The sequence below is a fragment of the Tympanuchus pallidicinctus genome, unplaced genomic scaffold (genome assembly GCF_026119805.1).
Source record: "Tympanuchus pallidicinctus isolate F22 unplaced genomic scaffold, pur_lepc_1.0 scaffold10, whole genome shotgun sequence".
In the NCBI taxonomy this organism is placed as follows: Eukaryota; Metazoa; Chordata; class Aves; order Galliformes; family Phasianidae; genus Tympanuchus; species Tympanuchus pallidicinctus.
The window spans coordinates 1,255,508-1,280,359 of NW_026294619.1; the positions used below are offsets into that span (position 1 = coordinate 1,255,508).

Here is a 24,852-nt window from a genome sequence, read left to right on the forward strand (position 1 = left end):
AGAGCCCCAGATGGTCCCCGCCCAGGTGGGAGTTCGGCCAATAGAAAGCGAGCGCCGCGTCTCTCGCTCGAGCAGCCAGCGAATCGCTTGAGCGCACCGCGAGAAGGCTGGTACGCGCGGGAGCTGTTGCTAGGTAGACTAAGATGGCGGCTCTGGATAGGGTCAAGGTGCTGGTGTTGGGCGACTCCGGTGAGTGCGTGCCCCTCTCCCCTCCCCCAGCACGATGCAGGATGCGCGCGCGCACAGCGCGGGGCTGAGGCGCCCCCCTTCTCTCCCGTGCCCCCCACCCGCAGCCGGGGCGCATGCGCAGTGAGCCGCTGCCTGAGTGGAAGAATCCCCGCAAGACCCGGCCGCTGGGTTTTTAAGAGTTGGCCGTTAACCGCCGCTCTGGGGCTGATTGTCCCGGTCCCCGTTGGTCCCTTTGTCGTGCGGTAGCCAGGTTAACCGACATTGTCCTCTATGTGCCTTTGCAGGTGTCGGAAAGTCTTCTCTCGTGCACCTCCTGTGCCACAACCAGGTGCTGGGAAACCCGTCCTGGACGGTGGGCTGCTCGGTGGATGTGCGAGTAGGTGCTGGGCTGCCAAATGCTCTGGGGAAAAATTGGTACCTCGTTGTAGAAGCACAGAAATCACTAAGGCTGGAAAAAAAACAACACTAAGATCATCTAGTCTAACCCCCAACCCATCCCCACCACACCCACTAACCACATTCCTCAGTGCCATCCATACGGTTCTTGATCACCTCCAGGACAGTAACTGCATCACCTCCCTGGGCAGCTGTGCCACTGCCTCACCACTCCTTCTGAGATGAAATGTTTCCTATTATCCCTCTTGAACCTCCCCTCTGGTGCAATTTAAGGCCATTCCCTCTCACCTTGAGCTTGAGGGTACTCGGTGTGATGTCTCCCTTCCTGCTCATTGCAGAGGATGAGGTTATCCACTGACTCCCTGGGTGCAATCCTCACAGCACAGTGATGAACGCTTTCATCAGTTTTTCCTGCATTTTCTGATATCCTAACTGTCCACCCAGTCTTTTTCCACTTGAGAGATTTGAAATTGCTGCCACTGTTAAAATTTGCAATTTTCTGTCCAAGTGCTGTAGTCCTTTGAGCTGTATTGTACAGATTAACGCCCAGAAACTGATGCTGTGATTGTGTATGATATGAATTTTCCATTAGATCCATGACTACAAAGAAGGGACTCCAGAAGAGAAGACGTACTATATTGAGCTGTGGGATGTTGGAGGTTCAGTGGGTAGTGCCACTAGTGTGAAAAGCACAAGAGCAGTATTTTATAACTCACTGAATGGTAAGTTTGCTTGGTATCAATCTCTTTTTGTCACTTGTTTCTGTTGAGAGCTCTCTTGGTTCTGGAGCAGGACTCCTTTAAGGCTAGATGAGGACTGTTCCATTCTCTTTTCTGATTCCAGCATATTTATAAAGAAAAGAAAAAAATCAAAAAAACTAGCATTCTTAGAATTTTATGGATTCAATTTTGAACTGGGAAGGTATTTTAGGCAAACCTGTACAAATGAGCTTCATCAGCCTTCCCCTTCAGTCTCATGCAGCTAGCGCAATGAGGAATCTTTGCAGTGTTCCAGTGATGTCCTTTTCAGCTATGCATGCAGACATAAAAGGCTGCCATTACCTCTCCAGGCCTGATGTATGTGCAGATATACAATTTATATTTTCATGTCTGTCTAGTTCCAAAACCTACAGTGCAGAAATAGCTATTTGAATTTATAAATGTGAACCTGAAATTATGGTATGATCTTTGATAGTTATATCCCACTATGACAAACTTGAACTCTTCTCCCATAAAATTGCAATATTCTGATAACCATCTTGCCTTCTGCTCATTTAATTTGTCAAGTGATTTGTAGTAGTTGAATCTGCAACTTGCAAGATTGGTGGAAAGTTACATTTTATGCCATTTGAAAGGATGGCATCTGTTCCCTTGAGATACTGGCTTAAAGATCTGGTGGTTCATCCGTATCACTAAGGTAGCAAATAAGAGATTGCATTTCGGTTATTACTTTTTTGGCATCCAAGGATAGTTCACTGAAAATATATATATACCTGATTAACATCTGCTTATGAATCTCTCTCACTTTGACTCTTGTTTCTTGCTCCTCGTCATTTGAGAGCCTTCAGTAATGTTTTAAGCTATATAGTAAGCAGTTTTTTGCTCTGTGATTGTTTAATCAGTTATTTCTTTCCCCTTTCCAAAGGGATAACTGTATGCAGGTATCTCTTGCTTGTACTGTTAGCCAGACATCCCTAAATAAGATTTGATTTGAGCTGTGTCCTCAAAGCAAGGGCCTCAAAATAAGCTTCTAATGTACATGAAAAAAAATGAGTTCTTTTTGACGCTTAACTTGCAGGCATGCCAGCCTGTATAGGTCAGACTTGGAAATATCCTAAAACAGCACATTAGGTGATGAAATTTCAAAGTTAAGTATGTTATAATCGATGAAGTTATTAAAATAAAACTATTAATATTTACTGCCCAAATGATATAACTAGCCAGCTTGCATATGAAAACTGTTGGCTTTGGTAGTTAGCCTTGGCACTGTTGTGGTTTTTGGGTTGTTGGGGTTTTTTTCATTAAACAAATTCCATTGCTAGAGCTTGTCTCACAGATTGCTTCTCACCTGATGTAAGAAGAGAAGATTAATGCATTCCTTCTGCCTGACTGCTTCACCTTATTGAGCTTCAAAAGACAGTTGGTGTTTGGTTGCTGGCTTTCAGGGAGACCTGGGTACTTTGAAGCTTGATACAGTTTACTCTTTAGTCTACCTTAGCTCTTCAGCTTGGTTGTTCCTGCATCTGATGTGTGGATTGTGATAGTCTAGGACAGTGAACAGGCAGCAAGGCCGTGACTTGCAGACATTTTGTGGGAGGAACTTTTCCTTGAGTGGTCATTGGTCCTACTCGCTCTTTTTTGATGTTGTCTTCTCTGCTGGTGCAGCTTTCTGTGTAGGCTTTCAGTGAAGCAGAGAAGGGAACCAACCTATCAAAAACATGGCTAGGGAAGAGTGTCTGGAGGTTGAGTATGTTTCTCACAGATTATGCAGCAGTGCCTATGAATCTGTTGACACAGGCCAAGTTATATTGTGCCATGCTTTTTCTCCCTACGCTAGAGGTGGGCAGACGGTTGAGTTGTCTTTTCCTGCAATTACTAAGATAAGTGCTTTGAAATAAGGATATGGTTGTGACATGATGGGAAATCTCATAGCACTGAGTCTATGTGCACAGTAATGTGAGGTGGTGGAGAATGTGTTTGTTCTTAGTGTGTACAGTGGGTGGCATCTTTAGGAATTAAGGTAAAAGATAAAATGACTAGTATTCTACACCTATGTGCTGTTAAATGTGTTTAAAACAAATCCTGATAAGGATATTATGCCATTTGGTCCTTGAATTAATTACGATTTAAAGTCTGGAGGAAGTGGGAACATTCCACAGGTTTCAGAAGGTGTGAATAAATAGAAGAAATTTGCTAGCAGGAATTGGTAATGGAGTTAGGAACTGTGGTTATCAGAAGTGGGTGTCTGTTAATAGCACTGCTAGGAAGTTTGGCTGGCAATTTTCCTTTCTCTGATTTTACGTTGTGAAAGATGATAGTGATGAAAAATGCTGGAAGCTTAAATACATGAAATCGTATTCATTCATATTTCTACCAGCCATTTAGTGGACTGTAAAAGTCTGTGAGTTTCTCTTGTGGATACCTCCCCAAGCACTTGGCATCAGTTCTTGAAAATGCAGGAAAGCAATAGCGCTGTGTAAACCCTTCAAAACAGAGGAAGAACCTTTGGACTTCTCAGATGGTGTGACCAAAAAAATGGTTACATTTACTAATTAGGCAAAGCAGAAAAAGGATGACTTCTCTGCTGCAGCAATCGAGTTTCTGTATCCTTAAGACTAGGCAGAGCAGAATCAGAGAATGTATGCAAGCCACTTGCAGATTAAATCCTGAGGTGGCTGTTCTTTTCCCTTTTTTGTGAGATTTTCTTTTTGTTCTTATCCAATTCCTGATAAGCAACTTTAGGGAAAAAAAAAAAAAACAAAAACCCAGCAACTGTTGCATCGCAATATTTTCTGGTTTTCTTATTTACTGTAACCAAACTGGTTATATTTCCCTTTCCTCATTGTTAGACATCTGGGGACCTGCAGATGTCATTTTGTGAAGATAAGAAAAAGACACACATCATTAAATAACATCTTGCTGCCTACTCTTTCACTTTAGGGATAATTTTAGTGCATGACTTAACCAACAAGAAATCATCCCAGAATTTATATCGCTGGTCTTTGGAAGCACTCAACAGAGATGTCGCTCCAACAGGAGTTCTGGTGACAAACGGGTGAGTGGAAAACACACAGTATGTGCACAGTAATTCTAAGCTGCTGTGGGAGTCTTCGTTCATCCCAAAGTGTGAAAACCACACAAAATTAGATGTGGCTGGAATTTAAAGAAAGAAATAAAAAATGAGGACATACCAAAGAAAATCACTGGAGTTTTCTTTTTGCATTGCTGATGAGGCCATTCTCTCAGTAGATTCCCAAACTGCATAGAAGAGACCTTGCTTTAAGGGAAAAGGTGTTTACCGTGCCCTTTATTTGCCTGAGGCCTCTGTCTGTGTTCATTCCCTGATACCTGAAGAGACGCAAAGCCCTTGTACAGTAAGTGTCATGGAATGGCATGACTCTGTTTGGAAGGGCTTCCCCTGAATGCACCAAGACCAAGTGCGTTCACTTTTGGGTGGATGGGAGTCATTTCAGGAGTGTACCTGAAAAAAGAGCTTAAAGAACTCCATGTAAAGAATGTGTTAATAATAAGCTTTCTAGCAACTTGTCAAGTATGTCCTCTTGTTTCTCTGTGTGTTATATACATAATCAAGGAGGTTATCAAATCATTGATAAACCACATGCATGAGCAGAGAAGCAATAATAAAGGGCAGCTTTTTGTGGGTAGATTACATTGTTTATCTGCCTGTGCTGGTACACAGGTGCTTCTGTAGAAACGTGGGAGAAGGGAAGGAGGGCTTCCATTTAAGCAAACTTAAGATTTCTCTAAACCTTCACTTCAGGGACAGATGTTCAGCTCCTACCAATTACTTGATCAAGTTGTTGCTCTTACTCATAAAATTACTTCACTTTAGCTTGTCTTAAGTAAAACTGACAGGTATCCTAAGGGCAATGCTTGGTATATGGATTTGTAATGATGTTTAATTACTATATAATTTATTTTATAAAGATTATCTTTGATCATAATTCATACCTGAATCAAAGCTTGGAATGGAAACTGGAATTCAGGGTGTAGTAACTACCTTTACTTGAATGTAGAAATTAGTAACTTGACACTTCAGCAGTGTTATTGCAGCCCTTTTGATCTAATGTGGGAAAGGATAATGTTTCACAGTTGTGATTTATTTCATTTTCCTGCCTTAAAAATGTCAGAACTTTGGATGTTCAGAGATGCTGCTCCCTGCTGAGTCTCTGATGGCTGCATGTGCCTGGTATAATACTGAATGAAGCCCCTGTTTCTTTCTTGTTTGTCTAAACTACCTAGCATTTCTTCTGACCTGCAAGTCATCTATGAAGAGAAGAAATCCAATCCATGGTTTCTTTTTTCCTTCAATTTCTGTGTAGGGTCTTAGATGCTGAAGCCTTAATTTGCGCATACAGCATGTTCTCACTTAGATAAATAATGTTGATAAATTGCTCTTATTTGAAAGGAACGGGGAATCTTATGGTGCCCCTAAGCTCACTTAGATGACCCTCACTCCATTCAGGATTATGTTTGTTTCCTTCAGTGACTATGACCGTGAACAGTTTGCTGATAACCAGATTCCGCTGCTGGTAATAGGAACTAAGCTGGATCAGATCCCAGAAACTAAGCGTAATGAAGTTTTGACCAGAACAGCTTTCTTGGCTGAGGATTTCAATGCTGAAGAGATAAATTTGGTTAGTATCCTTGTCACCAGTGTTTTTCTTTTATGTGGCAGTGATTCTGATTTTCTGTTAAGTAAAACTTGTTACAAAAATTGCAGTTCCAGAGATTTTCTCAGTAGTGCTGGAGTCATGCATGTTTTGATTAGCTGACACCTCTATGTGATGAAATGATGGTCTTTGTTTCATTGTAGAAAGATAGAGGGGTTAGATAAAGCTGCTGATCTTGGAATTGATGACTGGAAGTTTTCCCTCTTCTTAGTTCCAACACAAAATATCTTTGAATGAAATATTTTTGAATGAAATAACCATATGATTTATTTCTGTATATGGATACATATGTGTAGTGGGTTAACCCCAGCAGGCAGTTAAGTACCACACAACTGCTTGCTCACTCTCACCCCATAGGATGGGGGAGAGAAATCAGAAGGATAAAAGTGAGAAAACTCATGGGTTGAAGTAATGACAGCTTAACATGAAAGTGGAAATTGTGCAAGCAAAGCAAAAAAGGAATTCATTTGCTTCTTCCTCTCAGCAGACAGATGTTTAACCACTTCCTGCAAAGCAGAGCTTTATCATGCTTATGTAGCAATTATTTGTGAAGATAAACACCATCAGTCCTCATGTCTCCACTTTCCTTCTCCTTTCCCAGAGTTTTTATGGCTGAGCATGATGCCGTGTGGTCTGGGATATTCCTTTGGTCAGATGGAGTCAGTTTTCTTGGCCTCCCAGATTCTTTCTAGCTTCAATTTGCTTGCTGGCGCAGCAGCAAGAAACAGAAAAGGCCTTGATGCTTTGTAGATAGTATTGAGCAATAGCTGAAACATCGGTGTGTTATCAATACTGTTTTCAAATCCAAACCATAGCATCATGCAAACAACTATGAAAAAAATAAACTCTATTCCAGCCAAAGCATTACAGTCTTTAACATTGTCAGTGTGCTGTGTAAATGTTTCTGCACATGAACATGTGACCAGTACAAATTATTAGCTGATTTTATAACTGGTGACAGAACATAGATGTGGAGAGCATAGGGGAAATCAGAATTCTCTAGTTACTTTGCAGTGTAGAATTGACTTTACCTCTAGTGTAAGGAGTCTACCCTCCAGGCAAAGATCTAGATGAAGGACAGTACTAAGGAAAGCTGCTGCTTCCATGCCTTTCATGAGTGGAGAGTTTTGGTCCACAGGTCAAACCAATACCTTGCATGATACCTGGCTAGGATTATTTCTGTATCATCTTCTGATACTGCACCTCTGAAATCACTTGAATGCTACTTCTCTTAAGCAATTGATTTTGCCTTCAAACCTCTCATTCCCAAAACTCTGAGGAAAAGGAAACTTTTTGGTTTATCTGAACTTAAAACACCAAAGGTTTTTGTTTTTATTTCTTCTCAATCCATTTTTCTCTCAAATGACTTTGGAGATGAAATAATAGCAGCTGGACTGTTTCCCTTCATTGGTGGTATGTGCATGGCTGAGGAAAAATGTTATGGTAATTTCTATTTGTATGTCTTCATTGCACTGATTTTCTTGTGCTTGGTTTGTTGACTTTCTTGTGTTCTAGGATTGCACCAATCCTCGTTACTTGGCTGCAGGCTCATCCAATGCTGTCAAACTAAGCAGATTTTTTGATAAGGTAAGTCAATTAAATTAGGCTTTACTGCTCTACGTATTGAACATTGTGATTTGAGCATGGAAGACACCTATTTCTTTCACATTGTGCTTTTTGAATTTGAATCAACTCAAGCCAGGTATGGGCAGGCCAAAGGCTAGTCTTCTCATGGAGATCTGTGATCAACTTGAACATTTGATTTTTTATCTGTACGTACTAATAAAGAACAGCTCACAACTGTGCAAAAACAGTGCGTATACTTTTGAAATCATTTGGTAGACCAGAGGGTTTGCAGTGAGCTAGGGTAACGTGAAGAGTTACAAGACAAGCAAATGGTATCCTGGGCTCCATCACAAGAGGGGTGGGCAGCAGGGACAGGGAGGAGATTGTCCCTCTCTACTCTGCTCTTGTGAGGCCCCATCTGGAGCACTGTGTCCAGGTCTGGAGCCCCCAGTACAAGAAAGACAGAGAGCTGTTGGAGAGGGTCCAGAGGAGAGCCACAAAGATGATCAGGGGACTGGAGCACCTCCCCTACGAAGACAGGCTGAGGGAGCTGGGCTTGTGCAGCCTGGAGAAAAGAGGCTGCGGGGTGACCCCACTGCAGCCTTTCAGTACCTAAAGGGAGCCTACAAACAGGAGGGGAATCAACTCTTTGAAAGGGTAGATAACAGCAGGATAAGGGGAAATGGTTTTAAGTTGAGGGAGGGAAGATTTAGGCAGAAGTTCTTTACAGAGAGAGTGGTGAGGTGCTGGAACAGGCTGCCCAGAGAGGTTGTGGATGCCCCATCCCAAGACGTTTTCAAGGCCAGGTTGGATGGGGCCCTGGGCAGCCTGGTCTGGTATTAAATGGAGAGGTTGGTGGCCCTGCCTGTGGCAGGAGGGTTGGATATTCATGATCCTTGAGGTCCCTTCCAACCCTGGCCATTCTGTGATTCTGTGATTCTATATAGACGATGGTTAGCTCCATCGCTCCTAGTTAAATCAAACTTCAGGAATGAAGAAATTTAGTACCTTACTTTTCTTTCCTCAACAAGAGAGCATCAAGACCTACTGTGAAAATGACAGGATTGCTCTGGCTTAAGGCACTTAGCATCCCCTGCACAAAGAGATCACAGTGAAACAGATGATGTCCCGTAACAGATCATTCTTCAGAAACGAAATTTGGCCTGAATTTTCTTGGGAGGAGGATGCAGGTTATACAAAATGATACAAATTGCTTTTTGATTCTTAGACTGGTGGTGGTAGCTGCATAGGTGCCCTTCAGCATGGACAGTTTGTGAATCATTCTCAGAGAGCAAGTACGGCTACCTTCTGTCAAACCTCACCTATTGCACAGTGGACATCTGCAGATTGAGCTTCTGTGGCAACTGCACCTGCAGAGACAGATGGGAGTAACTTTCATTCTGATGCAATAAGGAGACACCAATCACCCCCATTATTAAAGGAGGACTACTTTCATTTGCTGTATAGAAGTTGAGGATGACAGCTTTACCAGGAATCATTGAAGGTGGCAACTTCTTCATTGTGTAACAAAGCACTGTAATTAAAGCAGTACCCCTAGAGCATAGGGCTTGGGTCCAGGTCTCTCCCCTGTTAGCCATGAGTTTCACTGCTCATGTGTGAAGTATTGGTTGAAATCTGAGGTTGTGCATATATTGTGCCTGCTAAAATTATTCTCTCACTGTTTTTCCAGGTCATAGAGAAAAGATACTTCTTAAGAGATGGCAATCAGGTTTGCAATTTTTTCTTTTTTATTTTGTTTCTCCCACTGTCGTGAACTGCTGGTAGAGACCTTGTGTAAAACATGGACTTTGTGTGACTTTAATTTATGCTAATTTATGCTGGTAGTTGAGGTCGTTTTTTTTATCTGTGGTAGCACAACTGCTTTGGCTAGGCTGAAAATTGTCTGACTTCTGTCACCTGAAATGTTTGTAATGTGATCAGCAGTAATCTAAGTATGCTAACATAGTTTAAATAAATTGGGCTAACAGGATCTCTTTCAAATCTCTCAGCCTCTGACTGTCAGCTTGCAAGTTTAAGCCAGAGATGCTGTCATGAAGGTCAATGAAAAGGCTTTTTTTGCACAGATGAAACTAGCATTATTTATTTTGTACGGATAGTTTTCATAGAACCAGTGGAACAGCAGGAAAAAAATGGCAATATGATATCATACTTTAATTAATTCCTAAATGGTTAGATAAACTTTCCAGTACAGTTGGTAAAGAACAAGTCAAATGAGTACCTCGACAGGCCAGTCGTTTCAATTTCTTATTGCCCCTGTTTTCTCATTTGTTGTCTAACGTGCAGGAAACAGTGAAGTTCTACTCATCAGGTCTGTGAGGTGCTTGCAAATTATGGTGAATAGCACCACAGAAATAGTGTGAAATGTATTACTAAGTGTAACTGAGCTGAAAGCCCCTTTGGGAGAGCAGGAAAAAATGAACTTGGAATTATAAAATGCTTACCTTATGTGAGCATGTTCTTATGCCTTTTAGAAATAAATTTGCTTTTTTTCTGTTTCAGTTCTGCAAGATTCCCTTTTTTCTCCCCTCTCCACTCCTACTCAAGTTCTAGAAAAATTCCCTTTCATGGGAATAATAGCTCAATGCAGAAATCTGATTGTGTGCTGTTTGTTACATGGTGTAAGGTTTTTATTTTCCTATTTGATCATTTTTAGTAGCTAACCAAAGATTAACTTTACATTCTTTATGATCTCGTGCCAAAGATTGCAGCCTGCTGGTGACTACTTTCATTTGCCTCACTGACAACAGCTCAAAAGCTTGAAACAAACCTTAAGCTGTGGGCACCCATGTTTAAAGACAAAATCCAAATTAGAATGGGTGACTTCAGTATAAACTCATAATGTTGGTATTTGAAATGAGCTATGTCATGTGTATCTTATGAATGCCTTTCTGGGTTTTCTACAGTGGGTTTCTTCAATCCCTTTTGTGTTCTGTTGCTCTTTTTTTTATTGCAAATAGAATTCTTCAGGATGAAAAGAAAAATAAGTTTCAAATTGCTTGTAGCTGGGCTTCAATCAGATCTTATATAAACAAATAATTGTTACTCTTAATTGGCTTTGATATAGAAAATGCTGAAGTAGATAACTTTTTAGCTATGTTGTCTTTCTACTTTTGAGTTATAATGTCAGCATTTTTCTTTTCTGAATTCCCGAAGCAGTTTGGATTAGATGACCTTCTGTGTAAAACTACCTGGCTTTTCTCAGGGATTACTGCTTTTCAGGCTTGAATAAAATAATTCTTGAATGAATACCTCAGTCTTAGGCCTGACTAGATTTAACTTGTGTTTCTGTAGTGGACTTTTATTTTGGCTAAGCTCTTTGCTGTCTCAGCTTACCAATGAACTACATAACCCATCAGTCTACTTCATAGTGTGAATTGCATTCTCTCCCCATATCAACCACAAACGCCTTTATTGTCCTAGCGTGATCTGTAAAGCTTGGCTGACACCTTCCATTTTAATATTCATATATCCTATGAGAATATGGATGCTTACTGATTCTGCTGTTTCTGCTTATGTCAAGTTAGACATTCAAGTTATTCTGAATCATAATCACACAGTTTTAAGAGTCACCAATAGGACAGCCATCTAATACAGTGTTAGAGAGCAGCATGTCTCTTTCTTTTGGGTGATTTGTGGCTCTACTGGATTGCAAATGTTTGAAATATGGTTAAACCGCAGAAGCTTTTGATGGTTTTGAGTAGATTTTTTTTGGTAAGCACTCACTGTCACAACGTAACCAGTGTATACAGATAGTCTGCAAAAATAAGAGTGCTAATCCTTTGCATTATTGCAGCTTTTTCTATTCTGATGGTTTTCTCAAAGCTTTCACCAACTGGTAACATCGTACTTTCAACTGTACTATGAAATGTACTGTGACATACTGCTGTCTCAGGTTAGAGACATTAAGTCTCAACAGTTGTTTAATAGAATGTGGTGATAATATATTATAGTTTTAAGAATGAATGGAGGAGAAATTCTTTTATGTGTTTGAATCTGGGGACAATACTGACTTTGAAATCTCTTATTAAGGGGTTTAGGATTCATTGTACACCTTGCCAAAAAAGCCTAAAGGCTCCTAAAGGAGCTCTACAGGACAAAAGATCCATACTACAGTTTGACATCTTGTTTGATGCTTTTCTAGTACTAGTCTGAAGTGTTTTAGTCCTGATTCTGGGAACAGTGTGGAAGAGGATGGCACTGTTGCAGTGGGTGCAGTAAGAGGAACGTGAATATGAGTGAGAGGGAAACTCCTGCTAATTCTAACAAGTTATGTTTTTTGTCTGTAGATTCCTGGCTTCTCGGAAAGAAAGAGATTTGGAGGAGGAACACTGAAGAGCCTTCATTATGACTGAACGCTGGAAGAGATGTGGAAGATGACTTCTCTGAGTTTCTGACAACATTCTCATTCCCACTAGGTGCTTGAAGACAATAATTCTTATGTCAAGCAGAATAAAATGAAATCATGCTTTGGCCAGGTGTACTGCTGAGGCTACTTTTGCCAGAAAAGACATTAGGAAGAATGTCCAGAAACCTAACTTGAAACCTGAAGTCCTTCTTAAGATTGCCTGAAGATATGGGAACATTTGGGGAAAGTGTGCAATAAATTCTGTGCCTCCCACAATGCAGTGGTAAGCTGTCATGCATAGCACGTATATTTGTTATCTTTTTCTCCATTTGGGAGACTTATGGATAGTCTTTGCAATGAATTACCTTCATCTTACCTCTAACAGAAAGATGATACTGAATGGGCTTCTCATTTACAGTAGAATGAACAAAACAAGTGAGCAAAATGTAAGAACGAGTAAGGGGTGGTCTGGAAGATAATAGAATGCTGTCATTAAATGTGTGGTGTTGTTTCACCTGAAATATAATATTCAGCCGTATTGAAAAGGGATAAAAGTGATAGGTGAAAGATTAAAAGGGATTTGAAGCCTAAAAAAATCACAAGTGGAAAACAAATTCTGCTGCTTAAATTAAAATTGTTTACTTTAGAGATGACGAAGTAGATCAAATACTTGTGTTTATCTTTTCATAATTGAGTGTTCTTGTACTTTGTGTTAAGTTAAAGGTTGATGTCTTGAAAGTTGATGGAAAAAGTACGGTTTCTGTATAGTGCTTATATGCAACAAATGTCATGGTCTTACTGAGTCTGAGAGCTTAGTGGATTCAGAAAATGTGAAATATAAGAACATCCAGCCTTAAAATGGGTAGAAATGTAAAAGAGATACAAAGCCCTGAAAAAGTAGAAACGAGGTATGACTATAAAGCACATTCTGTGATGTTCCCTTTTCATATTTAGTGCTAAGAATGTGGAAAGTGTATTGGCCTTGTCTGCTCTTGGCTTTGTAAATAGCCCAAGCTTTGTAGAGTTTCTCACCTCCCCACAGTTACGTAGAGTGGTGAGAACCTGGTTCATGGCAGTTTATTGTTTTCTTTTGCTTTTCTCTCCTTCCTCATAGTCACTGCTAATGGTTAAGCCTCTGGTGAAGGCTAACTAAGAGCTGGAATTAGATATAAATACAGATTAATAATAAATGGATGTAGATGAAAGTAAAATGCTGGTGTGAAATTGACAGTGAGCTGAGTTCTGCAGTCTCCAGATTACATTTGCCTGCAGCCCTTCTCTAGCAGCTGCCTGGAAATAAATGGAAAGCTGCCTATTGCTACTAATCAGGCACAAAAATGACAGCTAGGTATACCAGTCTAGCTTATTAAAAATATGAATACTTTTCTTTTCCTGAGGCCATTTTCAGAAATTGGAAATGTGCTAACGTGAGTGCATTAAGTTTCCAGGTGCGTGTATAAAATATTTACGCTTAGTTTATGAGCAGAAAAAATAAGGTACTGAAATACTCATAGCTAATAATCCATGAGCTATGCAGATCAGGACAGTGCCAATGTCTGATTCTGCTCCTTTGATAATGAAAGCTAGAATTGTTTTCTCAAGGTCATCAGAACTGGAGTCCCTCCTGTTACCAAGGAGCTGCAGAGTAGGACAAGAATGCTGGGAAGGAGGATTTTTTCCTTCACCCTCTGGCTCCTTCAAGAGAATTGGCAGTGCTGCAGAGTAAGGAAGGACATTTAATTGAAAATGCTGCATGAAACAACAGTTGCACAGGTCTTTGATTTGTAAGAAACAGCTTTCCAAAGTAGCCCTCTTCAATTAATCAATAAAAGAACATTGTCTAGCATGTTGTAGGGAAGTCCTAGTTCCAATTCAGCTGTGTTTGAGCACTTTCTCCTGAGGCTCCCCAAAGAAGAAACAAAGTCATAGTGTGAGCAATCAGTTCACACTCCAGGAGTGGGAAAACATGCATAGGACCTGTCCCTCAAGTGAGACTGAAGCTATGACAGTTGGGATGTTGGAGCACATTAGAAATAGATAGTATTAGGGCAGAAGAAGAGAAGGCAAAGAAAACAATACTGAAAAGAGTAGAGTATGTATGCGAGCAGTAGGAGGTTAGCAGATTGAGAGAGAAGTTTGCTTGAGGGCAGGGCTCCTGCTATAGGCCCAGCTATGTTTCTTTGGGCTCATTCATCTACCTGTGAGCCATATAACTCAGGATGGCCTGAAAATGTCTAAACATTAGTTTTGAATTGTCATCAGAAAAAGCTGTGTTCATTTTTCTCCCAAATATTTATTGTCCATGCCAGGTTATTTCCATCTGCTAGTGAATTGACTTGCTGCGTGGTCTGACAAGTGACTTCATGGACAGTCTCACTATCTCATCTACTAAGTGGAGGCATGGCTTTGATGTATCTGTTTATCAAATTGTAGTGCTTTCAATACACTGGGAATTAAAGAGTTTACTTTTTTAAATACATACAGAATTATATATATATATTTGTGTGTGTATGTTTAATTTGAAATGAGAACAAAAGTTTTTCCAAACTCTTTGTTGTGAAAATATTCCATTAGCACCACCCTTAACTCTGTTCTGCCATAAACACTGTCATAATTTTGATATGGTTGGTTTTAATGCAAAGAAATCCTTTAGACAGCTGTCATTTGATTATAATTCTAAAAGGGAAAGGCTATATTTCTGTGGTGTTCTCTGTCAGTAGCCCTGAAAAATGATTGCAGACCCATCTGACCATGATTACAGCATTTTAGTATTCATGGTCCCAGATTAGAACAGGTTGATTGATAAAATACTGATGTATGTGGTTTTTTTTCCACAGTATTTTTACCCACTTGTAGCATTTCATCAGGACTGAACTAAAGGTGTTAGCATATTCTAGCTATGTTTAAATATAATCCTGAAGTTTCATAGTTTTCCCATGCTTGGGGTTAGGATAATTGCACTATCCCTATTTTGTGGTTTCTGCGTTTACACGGCTCGCATACACTTTAGATCTCTTTAAATAACTCCATCCTATTTTGATTTGTAGCAACACCTTCTCTCTCGCTAAATGTAATAGAGCGGCAGAATGGGTAGTGAGTAATAAATTAGACAAATTAGAATGGGTATAAACTCAAGCAGGCACCATTAGCCTGCTCAATATGTGTATCCAGATGTGGGACAACCATCCCAGCTCTTTTTTTTTCCATTGATTTTACCTTTACTCACTGTCCCATCCCTTCTACACTTCCGCTTTGTCCCACTCTTAAACTGGTTGAACATTAGTTTTAAAGTGTCACTAGAGAAAAGCTATGTTCATCTTTCTCCTACAGGTTCATTGTGCAGCCCAACCCTGTTTGGTTCTGTTTGGTTTTTATTTATTACAAGCTAGAGTAACTAGCTAGATCATCTTATGCCCGTGTTAGCACAGTGTTGTGAATCTAACATCTTAGTTATTTTAATGCAAATAGATCTCCAGTCCAGATTAAGATTCTGATTTATTTAAATGTCAGCAGGTTGCCACAATTATGTGTATTTTTTTCCTTTTAGGAAAAAGCAACTTCTTTGTTATGTAGTAAAGTCATGTATGTTGAGGAAGTTAACACTACATTTATTTTTAAGAGAAGTGGTAGGTCCACTTCAGAAATCAGAGTAAGAAACCAGAATCTGTTTCACTGCTGTTAGCTCCTCATTCTTTTCAGCTGCCAACATGACACTGCAGCTCCAAGCTTGAGCCTGTGGCACCAGGCACTTTCTCTGTGCCATGCTTGGCTCCTCCTGCGTTTCAACTTCCATTTCTCTGCCTTCCCCTCCTCATGCCCTGTGTGAGCCTACTGTCTGCCTTTTCTCTGTCCCTCCAGCTCCATCAGTCCCTGATTTCTTTCCCTGTCTGACCTCTCTGTGTCCCTATTCTTTTTGTGCTCCTCCTCCCCTCCACCTGTCTGTTTCTTTCCACCTTGCTGTCTTTCTTGCTTTCTCACTTTCTGTCCCTGACTTTTTGTCTCTTGTGTCCCCCATTACATCTCTCCCTGTCTCTGTTTTTCTCTTGTTCTCTCCCTCTCCTGTCTGTCTCCCTGATGTCTGTCACAGGCACACACTTTTACCCCTTTTGTCTAAACTGGAACTTCTCCATCTCTATTTTCAGCAATATGTTCCCAGATGCTCTGCACCTAATGCTTAGTGCAAAGTGTCAGGGAAGACAGTTCATAGATGTATTTCAAGGTGTGAAAGACTTCAACGTGTACACAGGTGAGAGGTGTAGCAAATGAGCACTGATCCTCCTTTCTTCCCAAAGGGCTTGGCAGAACGTTCTGGTTGGTTTATGTCCAGCTTCTTCTCTGAGGGCATAGAAGCATGAGTATGTCCTAAATATGGAAAATCCTCAGAAATGCCTTCTTGATTTCTGAACAGAAATACAGGAAACTTAATATATATTAAGTAACCTTAAATTCTTCAGCTGTTTTCAGCTTAGTAGCAAACAACGGGATTGCCTGCTCTACAGCAGTCTTTAGCAAAGGTGCCTCTGGCTTAAAGCGTGTTGAACCTATGCAGTAATGGGGTTTTGGGGCAACTTTAATGTCAGTTTTCATTATTGATAATATTTGCAGAGGCAGTTTCAGTATGCTCCATTTATGACAAATGAGATATGAACTGCTGTGCCGGAGCTTGCAGTCAATAGATTTTTTTCAGTGGGGTGTGGTGAAGTCTGCGCTAGAGTCATCATTTTTCTGTTGATAAGGAGGTGACAGGCTTTACCAGGAGAAAAGCTGCTTCTGCTATTCAGCAAAGAGAGCTTAATCCTTCTATTTCCCTTTCTTTTGTTAGCCAGCTCTTCCCATTAGAGCTCTTGTTCCACCTTACTTTCCATAAGAGGATACTGGATTCTTTGATTCCTTTATAGTGCTGAGCATGTCTACAGCTTAGTGCACTAGTTTTCTTTGACAAATGCCATTATCATTATTGATGAACCTGTCACTGGCTGGCAAGTTACCAGAAAGTACTCAGAGGTAAAGTTTTCCTTAGGGTGTTCTTTGCTGCAGCACTGTGTATTTGGTTCTCTGACAGGCACTGTTTTCGGAAAGAACATCAGGTAGGTGTTAAGTGGAAGAGGGAAAGGAGGACAAAAATAAGTCCCAATCCTCTTCAAATGTCCTATCAACTACAAAGATCTTCTACCCAGTGAGAAACCACTACATAGCCGAAACACTGGCTTTACAAACAAGTATTGTTCTTAGCATTATCCATTTGTACTACTGTAGTTTGTTGTAATATGTGATCAGCAAACAGGGAAAATGAAGAATGGGACCCCTTTGCTTTCTTCATAGTGCATCAGAATGGTCAGTGAAGGAGCTAAATCTTCATCGCTAACATCAACATCACTAACAGCAGCATACAGGCTTTGCAGTTGTGCAGGCAGAGCTGCAGTGATAACATTAAAGAATCATAGAGTGGCTTGGATTGGAAGGGACCTTAAAGATCATCTTGTTCCAACCTCACTGCCATGGGTAGGGTTGTTACACACCAGATCAGGTTGCCCAGGACCCCATCCAACATGACCTTGAATGCCTCCGGGGATGAGGCATCCATAGCTTCTTTGGGCAACCTGTTCCAGTGCCTCACACCCTCTGAGTACAACATTTTCTCCTAGTATCTAATACAAATCTCCCTTCTTCCAGTTTAAAATCATTCGCCCTCATCCTATCACTATCAGACCATGTCAGTCTCCATCCTGTTTATAAGCTCCCTTCAACTACTGGAAGGCCACACTGAGGTCTCCCTGGAGCTTTCTCTTCTCTACTCTGAACAAGCCCAAATTCCTCAACCTTTCTTCATAGGAGAGGTGCTCCAGCCCTCTGGTCATCTTAGTGGTCCTCCTCTGGACCCACTCCAACAGCTCCGTGTCTTTCTTGTACTGGTGGCCTCAGGCTCGGATGCAGTACTGCAAAGGAGGTGTCACAAAGGCAGAGCAGAAAAAGTCACTTCCCTCACCATGCTGGCCACCCCTCTTTTGATGCAGCCCCAGATACTGTTGGCCTTTGGACCTGCAAGTATACACTTGGTACATTTGGTTTGTATCAAGATTTTCATTCACCAGGATCCCCAAGTCCTTCTCAGCAGAGTTGCTCTCAAGGAGTTATTTTCAGTTTTTACACATATCTGGGACTGCCATGACCCAAGTGCAACACCTTGCACTTGCCCTTATTGCACCTCATTTCAGCTCAGTTGGATGCACTGTTCAAGCTTGTCCAGGTCTCTCTGGACAGCATTCCTCCTTTCTATTGTGTCAACTGTACTACTCATCTTGGTGTCATCTGAAAACTTGCTGAAGGTGTACTTAATCCCTCTGCCTATGTGATTGATAAAGATGTTGAAGAGCATTATCTCAAGACAGACCCCTGGAGGGCACCACTTATCACTGGCCTCCACCTAGACACAGAGCAGTTTACCATAATCCTCTGGCTGTGACCAACCAACCAATTCTTTCTCCACCAAATACTCCACCATTCAAATGCATATCTTTTCAATGTAGTGAGAGGAATGTGGTGTGGGAAATAAACTGCCATTCCCAGAACCAGAGTCTAAACAGATCTTGAAATTAGATGTAGTTTCCTAACAGTGAGAGTGATAACACCTGAAACAGTAGAGGAAAGCACATTTGTCATTGTTTGATTTATTTCAGAGTAGAATTAGCTTTCTGAAAGATGTTCTTTAATACAGCTCTGAGGAGAAGTCCCCCAGAATACTTAGAAGGGAGCTGGTTTAGATTATTGAAATTATGTGTGCTCTTCAGAGACCGCAAATTCTATCTTTGTCAGTTCAGTTTCTTAGCCAACCTTTACTGCAAATAACATGAAGTACAGGCATATTGTCTTCTTCCTGCTTTGAAATTATTTCATTGAGATAGATTTTGTGGTGCCCCTTGGGCTTGTCAATGTACAGAAACTCTGGCTCCACACCTAATGAAAGTGTGCAGGCAAATTCCTCCTCAGCACAGCCTTCTCTCGAGATATCAAATGCAGTACAAACACATAAATAAAAATCCAGCTTCTTTCTTGGCTAGATCGACTGAACAGAAGTCAGTGCTGTGTGAACCCAAAACAGTCATTTCTTTTGACTAGGAGATGGACCATGAAATAAAACAGTGCGTAATTAAATCATGCACTTCTGTGTTCCCTTTGACCTGAAAGTTAATGTTTACACAGTGGAAAAGAACCACTGGCTTTGGGTTAAAGATTTATTAAAAGCCAAGGAAGCCTAGTAGATCTGAAGTCTAAGACTAAGCTCCGAGTTTATATCTTGGCATTTCTTACTGAGGTTTGTTCTACTCTGGCTTATGTGGACTTGATGGGCTTTCCTATCCCTGATGAAAGAAAAGAGATTGTATCACAAAACTCAGCAACTGTCCAACAGGAGCCACCCTTCTTGGCTTCTCAGGGGGAAGGGCAGAACAGACCAAGGTGACTAAATTTTCTCCCATCTCCTGGAAGTGGCTTTTCTAGCCTGAAGGCAGAAGCATCACAGCAAAGTGAGCAGGTGGCTTCTCCAGCCTCTATCCATGCAGCATCTGTTTTTTTTTTTTGTGACAAGAAGTGTGTGTTCTCTGCTGCAGATGACCTTTCCTGCACAAATAAATGATAATAATTAACCTGTCTGGCATCTGCTGCTGAGTGGTCCTAGAAAAACGACAAGGACGTATTTCATTACAGCCACTCTACAAAAAAATTGCATGTTATTAAGAAGAGCCTTTTTGACACAAAGCTGCTGGCAGTGCTAAAAAAAAAAAAAAGAATTATTGCTTTTTTGTCTCAGATTATGATGAGAGATTCCAAGAAAGAATTTAATTTTAGGCAGTATGAAAGTTAATAAACAAACACAGCTGCACTAGAGAGTAGGATTTGGCAATATGTAAAGGGTTAAAAAATAGAGGAAAAAATGATGAAACGCAGGTTAGGGACAGCGAAATTGCAGTCAGCAGTGAATGAATATCTTAAAAAATACATACATTAATGAGTGCATTTTAGATGGACAAAGAAAAGAAGGTTGGTGCCTTTGGAAATACGATAACATGGCTGTGAAAAGCAATGGGGAATTGCAACAGTAGGTCCATGGCCACAGAAGAGAGAACACGTCTTTCTGTTGCTTCTTATGTACCTTGTGCATACGTGCCAAATCCAGTAGTTCAGCAGAGTAAAATTTCTAGGCGTTTCAAAACATTTGGGATGACATCTACCATGGCTCTGACTGTTATGTTCCATGCAGCTGATGGGTACAGTTGGCCCTTTGGGCTGCCAGGGCACACTGCTGGCTCAGATTCGACTTGCCATCAGCCGGTACCCCCGATCCCATTTCGTGGGGCTGCTCTCCGGCCTTTCGTCCCCAAGTCTGTACACACGTATCTAGGGTTGTCCCATCCCAGGTGTGGTTGCTCTTATTGAATTTCACATGGTTGGTGATTGCCCAGTTTGCCAAGATCTCTCTGCAAAGCCTCTCAATCCTCAAGGGAATCAACAGCTCCTTCCTATTTAGCGTCACCTGCTTAAGAAGCTGTAGGCTCTGATCTGGCTAAAGTATGCCTTAAGGGACAAGAATTACAGTGAAGGGACAGTGAAATAGCCTTGCCTTGTCACATGGCACTAAATGCTTATGGAGTGCGTGGGGAAGGAAAGGCCAGAAGTTCCTTGTCTTTCCTTCCCTTTTTCCCCAGCACCCATGTCATTTACCCCTCAATGCCCCACCACCTGAACTTGAGGGTGATATAGCAGGAAAAAATGTGTTTCGATGTATTTGCTGTAAAGTCAAGTTATTTGAGTCCCCTTTTCTATTGGGCCACTATAAACTGTCTCATCTTCCATTTGAAAGGCTTTTCCTGTTTTCCCTCTCGTCTTCCATTCACCACTGATATGCTGAACACCAGAAGCCATTTTCAAACTGTTACCAAGGGTACAGCTGTACCCTTGGTACTTTCATTCTGCCTCCCTACACAGATGAGCTCCTTGCACATCTTTGCAAATCTGTATTACAATGCTGGTGAGAATAGATATCAGCTACTCAGCTGCAGGTGCATATATATCATGGGACGCATGGCTGTAACAGCCAATGCCCTGATTTTTCACATTTCTCTTATGACTTTTTTCATACATTGCAGCTGGAATCTCTCTAGGGTAAAGGCCACATAGAGCCATGCATTGGACAAAGGTATTAAACATAGAAAGGTAGCTGAAAAAACACTGCATATTCTTACAGCTCATTCTTCTACCATCAATTCATTTTGTTTATGAATCATGTTTATGTGATAGCAATTCACTGTGACTATGAATCATATTTATGATTCATATAGCAACAAAGACAGTTGCTATAACATTAATAAAGTACCTCTGTACTTAATATTTCATAAGATCTATATTTTAGAACCCCTCCAAGTAACTAAAGGAGTTGGCAAAGCTGAACCACGGAATCACTAATGTTGGAAGAGACCTCTTGAGAGCATCTGATACCCCTGCTCAAGGAGAAACAACTGGAGCAAGTTGCCCAGAACTATGTCCAATTGAGTTTTGAATACCTTCATCACCAGAGAACACAAATAGCTCTCGGCAACATACTGCAGTGTGACACATGAAGGACAACAAGGCAATGGGGAATAGTCTATGGATTTACGATTTACCTCCTAAGTTGGACAGGCTGGGTCAGAAACACCACAGATATGTTAAAAAGCTTTATTTTCTGCATTTCGTATAATTTGGAGATCAATAAATCAAAAAGGCCAGAAACCTTAGTTCAGCAGCATCTCATTATGTTTTTCCCTGAGTAGAATGGAAAAGCGAGGGTAGACAGATTAATAAGCTTTGAAACATTGGTATAGCATGTCAAGTGAGTAAAATGATTACGCCATGTATTTCCTTATGTTAGAGAAGAAAACAAGTAGGAAGTAGGTCTGCCCAGAGTTAGGAGGGATGGTCCAAAAGTAACGTTTCCTATTTTATTGTGTTAGCTCACAAAATCAGAGGTGGATGTTGCTGGTATGACAGTAAAGGTTTAACCTTCAATTTTGTTGCTGTGTGACAATCGGCAGCAGAGGGGCAATCCAACAAAATGACATTGGCATGGAAGTGTGGGTGGATTAAAGGTGTGTCATTGAATTCTTCCATGCAGAAAAAATGGCATCCATTGGCATTCATCAATGCTTGCTGGACATTTACAGAGACCAGTGGATGTGAGCACATTGAGGCAGTGGTGGTGGGTGTCAGTGGTGTCAAAAGCGACATGAAAGATAAGCCATGTCCCAGGTGGCCGTGAAGATTTTGACAAGTGTGGCATGCAGGCTCTTGTTCATTGCTGACAAAAATGCATAGCTAGTGGTGGTGACTACGTTGAAAACTAGTGTTTTGTAGCTGAGAATTTGCTCTATCAAATAGTGTTATTGTGCTCTTTGTACCTGTTGTAGTTTTAACTGAAATAAATGGGAGGCATTACTTTTGGAGCATCCTACATAAAAACTAGGCCTTTATTTTCATCTGTCCACATCAGAAGAAGACAAGTGAGCAGGATCTATAAAAACTTATTAAGCAAAATGAAATGTAGGTTTTCGAAAAATAATGTAAAATGAGGTCTTACTGCATGGCTCAAGGAGAAGCGAATCCTGAAGGCCCTGAAACTTTGTAACTTTGTATTCCAAAACAGGTAATTCTTCAGTGTCAGAAAATGTGAGATAAACTCTACCTTTACATATTGTCTGGTAGGAAAGGAGTCTCCAGAGTAGCTGGCAGATGCCGAGTACTTTATTTCTTTGGCTATGATAAATCGCTGTTCAGGGGTAGCTAAATTATCTGCAGCTCTGCTTGAAGCAGAGAATTCCTTGGTGCTGACATGATTTCTTATGGTAATGCTAGAAGAAGCAAGTGTACAGAGAGAGCCTTCCTGGGCATATGTAAGATGGCAATCAGTAACTGAGAACTAAAGAAAGCTTATAACTTTATAACTTATAACTAGATTGTTATGTCTACGTTCTTCTGGAGTCTAGCACAAGGGGGTCCAGGTGTGTGGTTCAGACATTCAGGTGCTGCCAAAACAAAATCATAGAATCATAGAATTACTCAGGTTGGAACGGACCTCAAGGATCATCAAGTCCAACCACAGCCTAAATTTACTACCCTAACTCTGACAACCCTCTGCTAAATCCAAATCCACATCCAAATGGCTCTTAAACACATCCATGGATGGTGACTCAACCACTTCCCTGTGGAGCCTATTCCAGTGCTTAACAACCCTTGCTGTAAAGGAGTTTTTCCTGATATCCAACCTAAACTTCCTCTGCTGCAACTTGAGGCCATTTCCCCTCGTCCTGTCACTGCCACCAGTGAGAAGAGACCAACCCCGCTCTCACTGTAAGCACCTTTCAGGTACTGGAAGAGAGTAATAAGGTCTCCCCTCAGCCTCCTGTTTCCCAGACTAAACAGCCCCAGCTCCCTCAGCCTCTCCTCATAGGGCTGATTTTCCAAGCCCTTCACGAGCCTCATTGCTTGCCGTTCTATGGACCTCTCCAGCACCTCCACGTCCTTTCTGTACTAAGGTGCCCAAAACTGAACACAGTACTCCCAAAACTGAACACAGTACTCAAAACAGTCGATATTCTCAGTTGAACTTGTCCCCAGTGTGCTCACATTGTAATATGAATAAATTTCTATCTGTTTTAGAGCAAACATCAGCTAGGCACTGCGGCCTTACACTGCACAATCAGGGTAGCCAAGTCTGTTCCTGGTAACTGCGTGGCATAACCTCTAGCTTCATGAAGCCAGGAGAGCTAAACTTAGTCCCAGCAGTGTCTAAGCAAGGAAAGCTGGAGACCGTAGGCCAATCTTGATCTCAAACAGACAGAAATCCCCAGAGTTTGTGAAAGAATGGGACGCTTCCTTTCTTAGCCATCTCTTCAGAACATTCATTGTCTCTACTGGTTATGAGACACCAACTGCAGACAGTGCTGTCAATTAATGCCTTGGATCTTTCCAGACAAGTCTTTGACCACATCTCTCTATCTCCATTTCCAAGCAATTTCCTCACAGCACGTCTCCCACGAGGCATCTGTGCTTGCTGTGCTCCTGTTCACTTGGTGTTTGCCACGTGTGAAACAGCATGCAAAAAATGAAGACAGACTGCCTCAAAACTTGTCAGCCACATGGACAAACAAACAAAAAAAAGCGATCAAGGAGCTGGTGAAGTGCTGTGGACTGCTTTGGCTGTGGTGCTCCTGCTTTTGGAAGACAAGAATTGTAGGACAGAGGAGGTGCTGTATCCAATTTTAGGCCTCACCAACATAGGACTGACAAATGGCTGTTAGTTGAATGGTGGCCAGCCAAAGTGCTCAGAGGTTGGAGCCCTCCTCTGATGAGAGACTGGCTGGTTTGGCCTGTAAATGGTGCAGCTTTGGAAGAACCAAAACCCGTGGGGAGGATACCAAGAAGATAGATAGCACCTAGCTCTTCACAGTTGTCCATGATAAGACATCTACCACTAACTCAAACATGGGAGGAGCAAGCTGCATAGAAGTCAAACTTTTTTTTGACCACGAGGACAGCTGCCAGGTGAAACTGTGCATTCTCCATCCTTAGAAGTCTTCAAAACAGTACTGCATAAAGCCTTAGGCAGACTGGTATGATCTCAAAACTGACTGATTTAAGCTGAATATTGCTGTAGTGACTTTCTCAAGTCCTTCCTGACCAATATTATTGTGTCATCCTAAGAGGGATATCCGAGGCAAACTACCTCTCCCTTATCAATAATCACAGACTTACAAAATCATAGAGTCATTAAGGTTGGAAAATACTTCTAAGATGAAGTCCAACCATCGATTCATCCTCACCATGCCCAGTAGCCATGTCCCTCAGTGCCACATTTACAATTACTGAACAACTCCATGGATGGAACTGCACC

The 24,852-nt window shown here is 41.2% G+C and overlaps 1 protein-coding gene across 1 annotated transcript; it reads left to right on the top strand.

Moving 5' to 3' along the window:
- Positions 1 to 56: 56 nt before the first annotated feature.
- On the top strand, positions 57 to 14,421 carry RABL3 (RAB, member of RAS oncogene family like 3). Its single transcript, XM_052666300.1, has 8 exons — positions 57 to 189; positions 474 to 565; positions 1,178 to 1,307; positions 4,245 to 4,359; positions 5,812 to 5,962; positions 7,514 to 7,585; positions 9,255 to 9,293; positions 11,872 to 14,421. Exons 1-8 carry the CDS (start codon positions 144 to 146, stop codon positions 11,935 to 11,937), a joined length of 711 nt encoding a protein of 236 aa, XP_052522260.1. The 5' UTR covers positions 57 to 143; the 3' UTR covers positions 11,938 to 14,421.
- The last annotated feature ends 10,431 nt before the right edge of the window (positions 14,422 to 24,852 follow it).

Bases quoted from the DNA above. Each gene is read 5' to 3' on its own strand.
- RABL3 (XM_052666300.1), top strand. From the start codon at position 144: ATGGCGGCTCTGGATAGGGTCAAGGTGCTGGTGTTGGGCGACTCCG. The intron at 566-1,177 runs GTAGGTGCTGGG...ATTTTCCATTAG, and splicing joins GCTGCTCGGTGGATGTGCGA to ATCCATGACTACAAAGAAGG. The intron at 9,294-11,871 runs GTTTGCAATTTT...TTTTGTCTGTAG, and splicing joins TCTTAAGAGATGGCAATCAG to ATTCCTGGCTTCTCGGAAAG.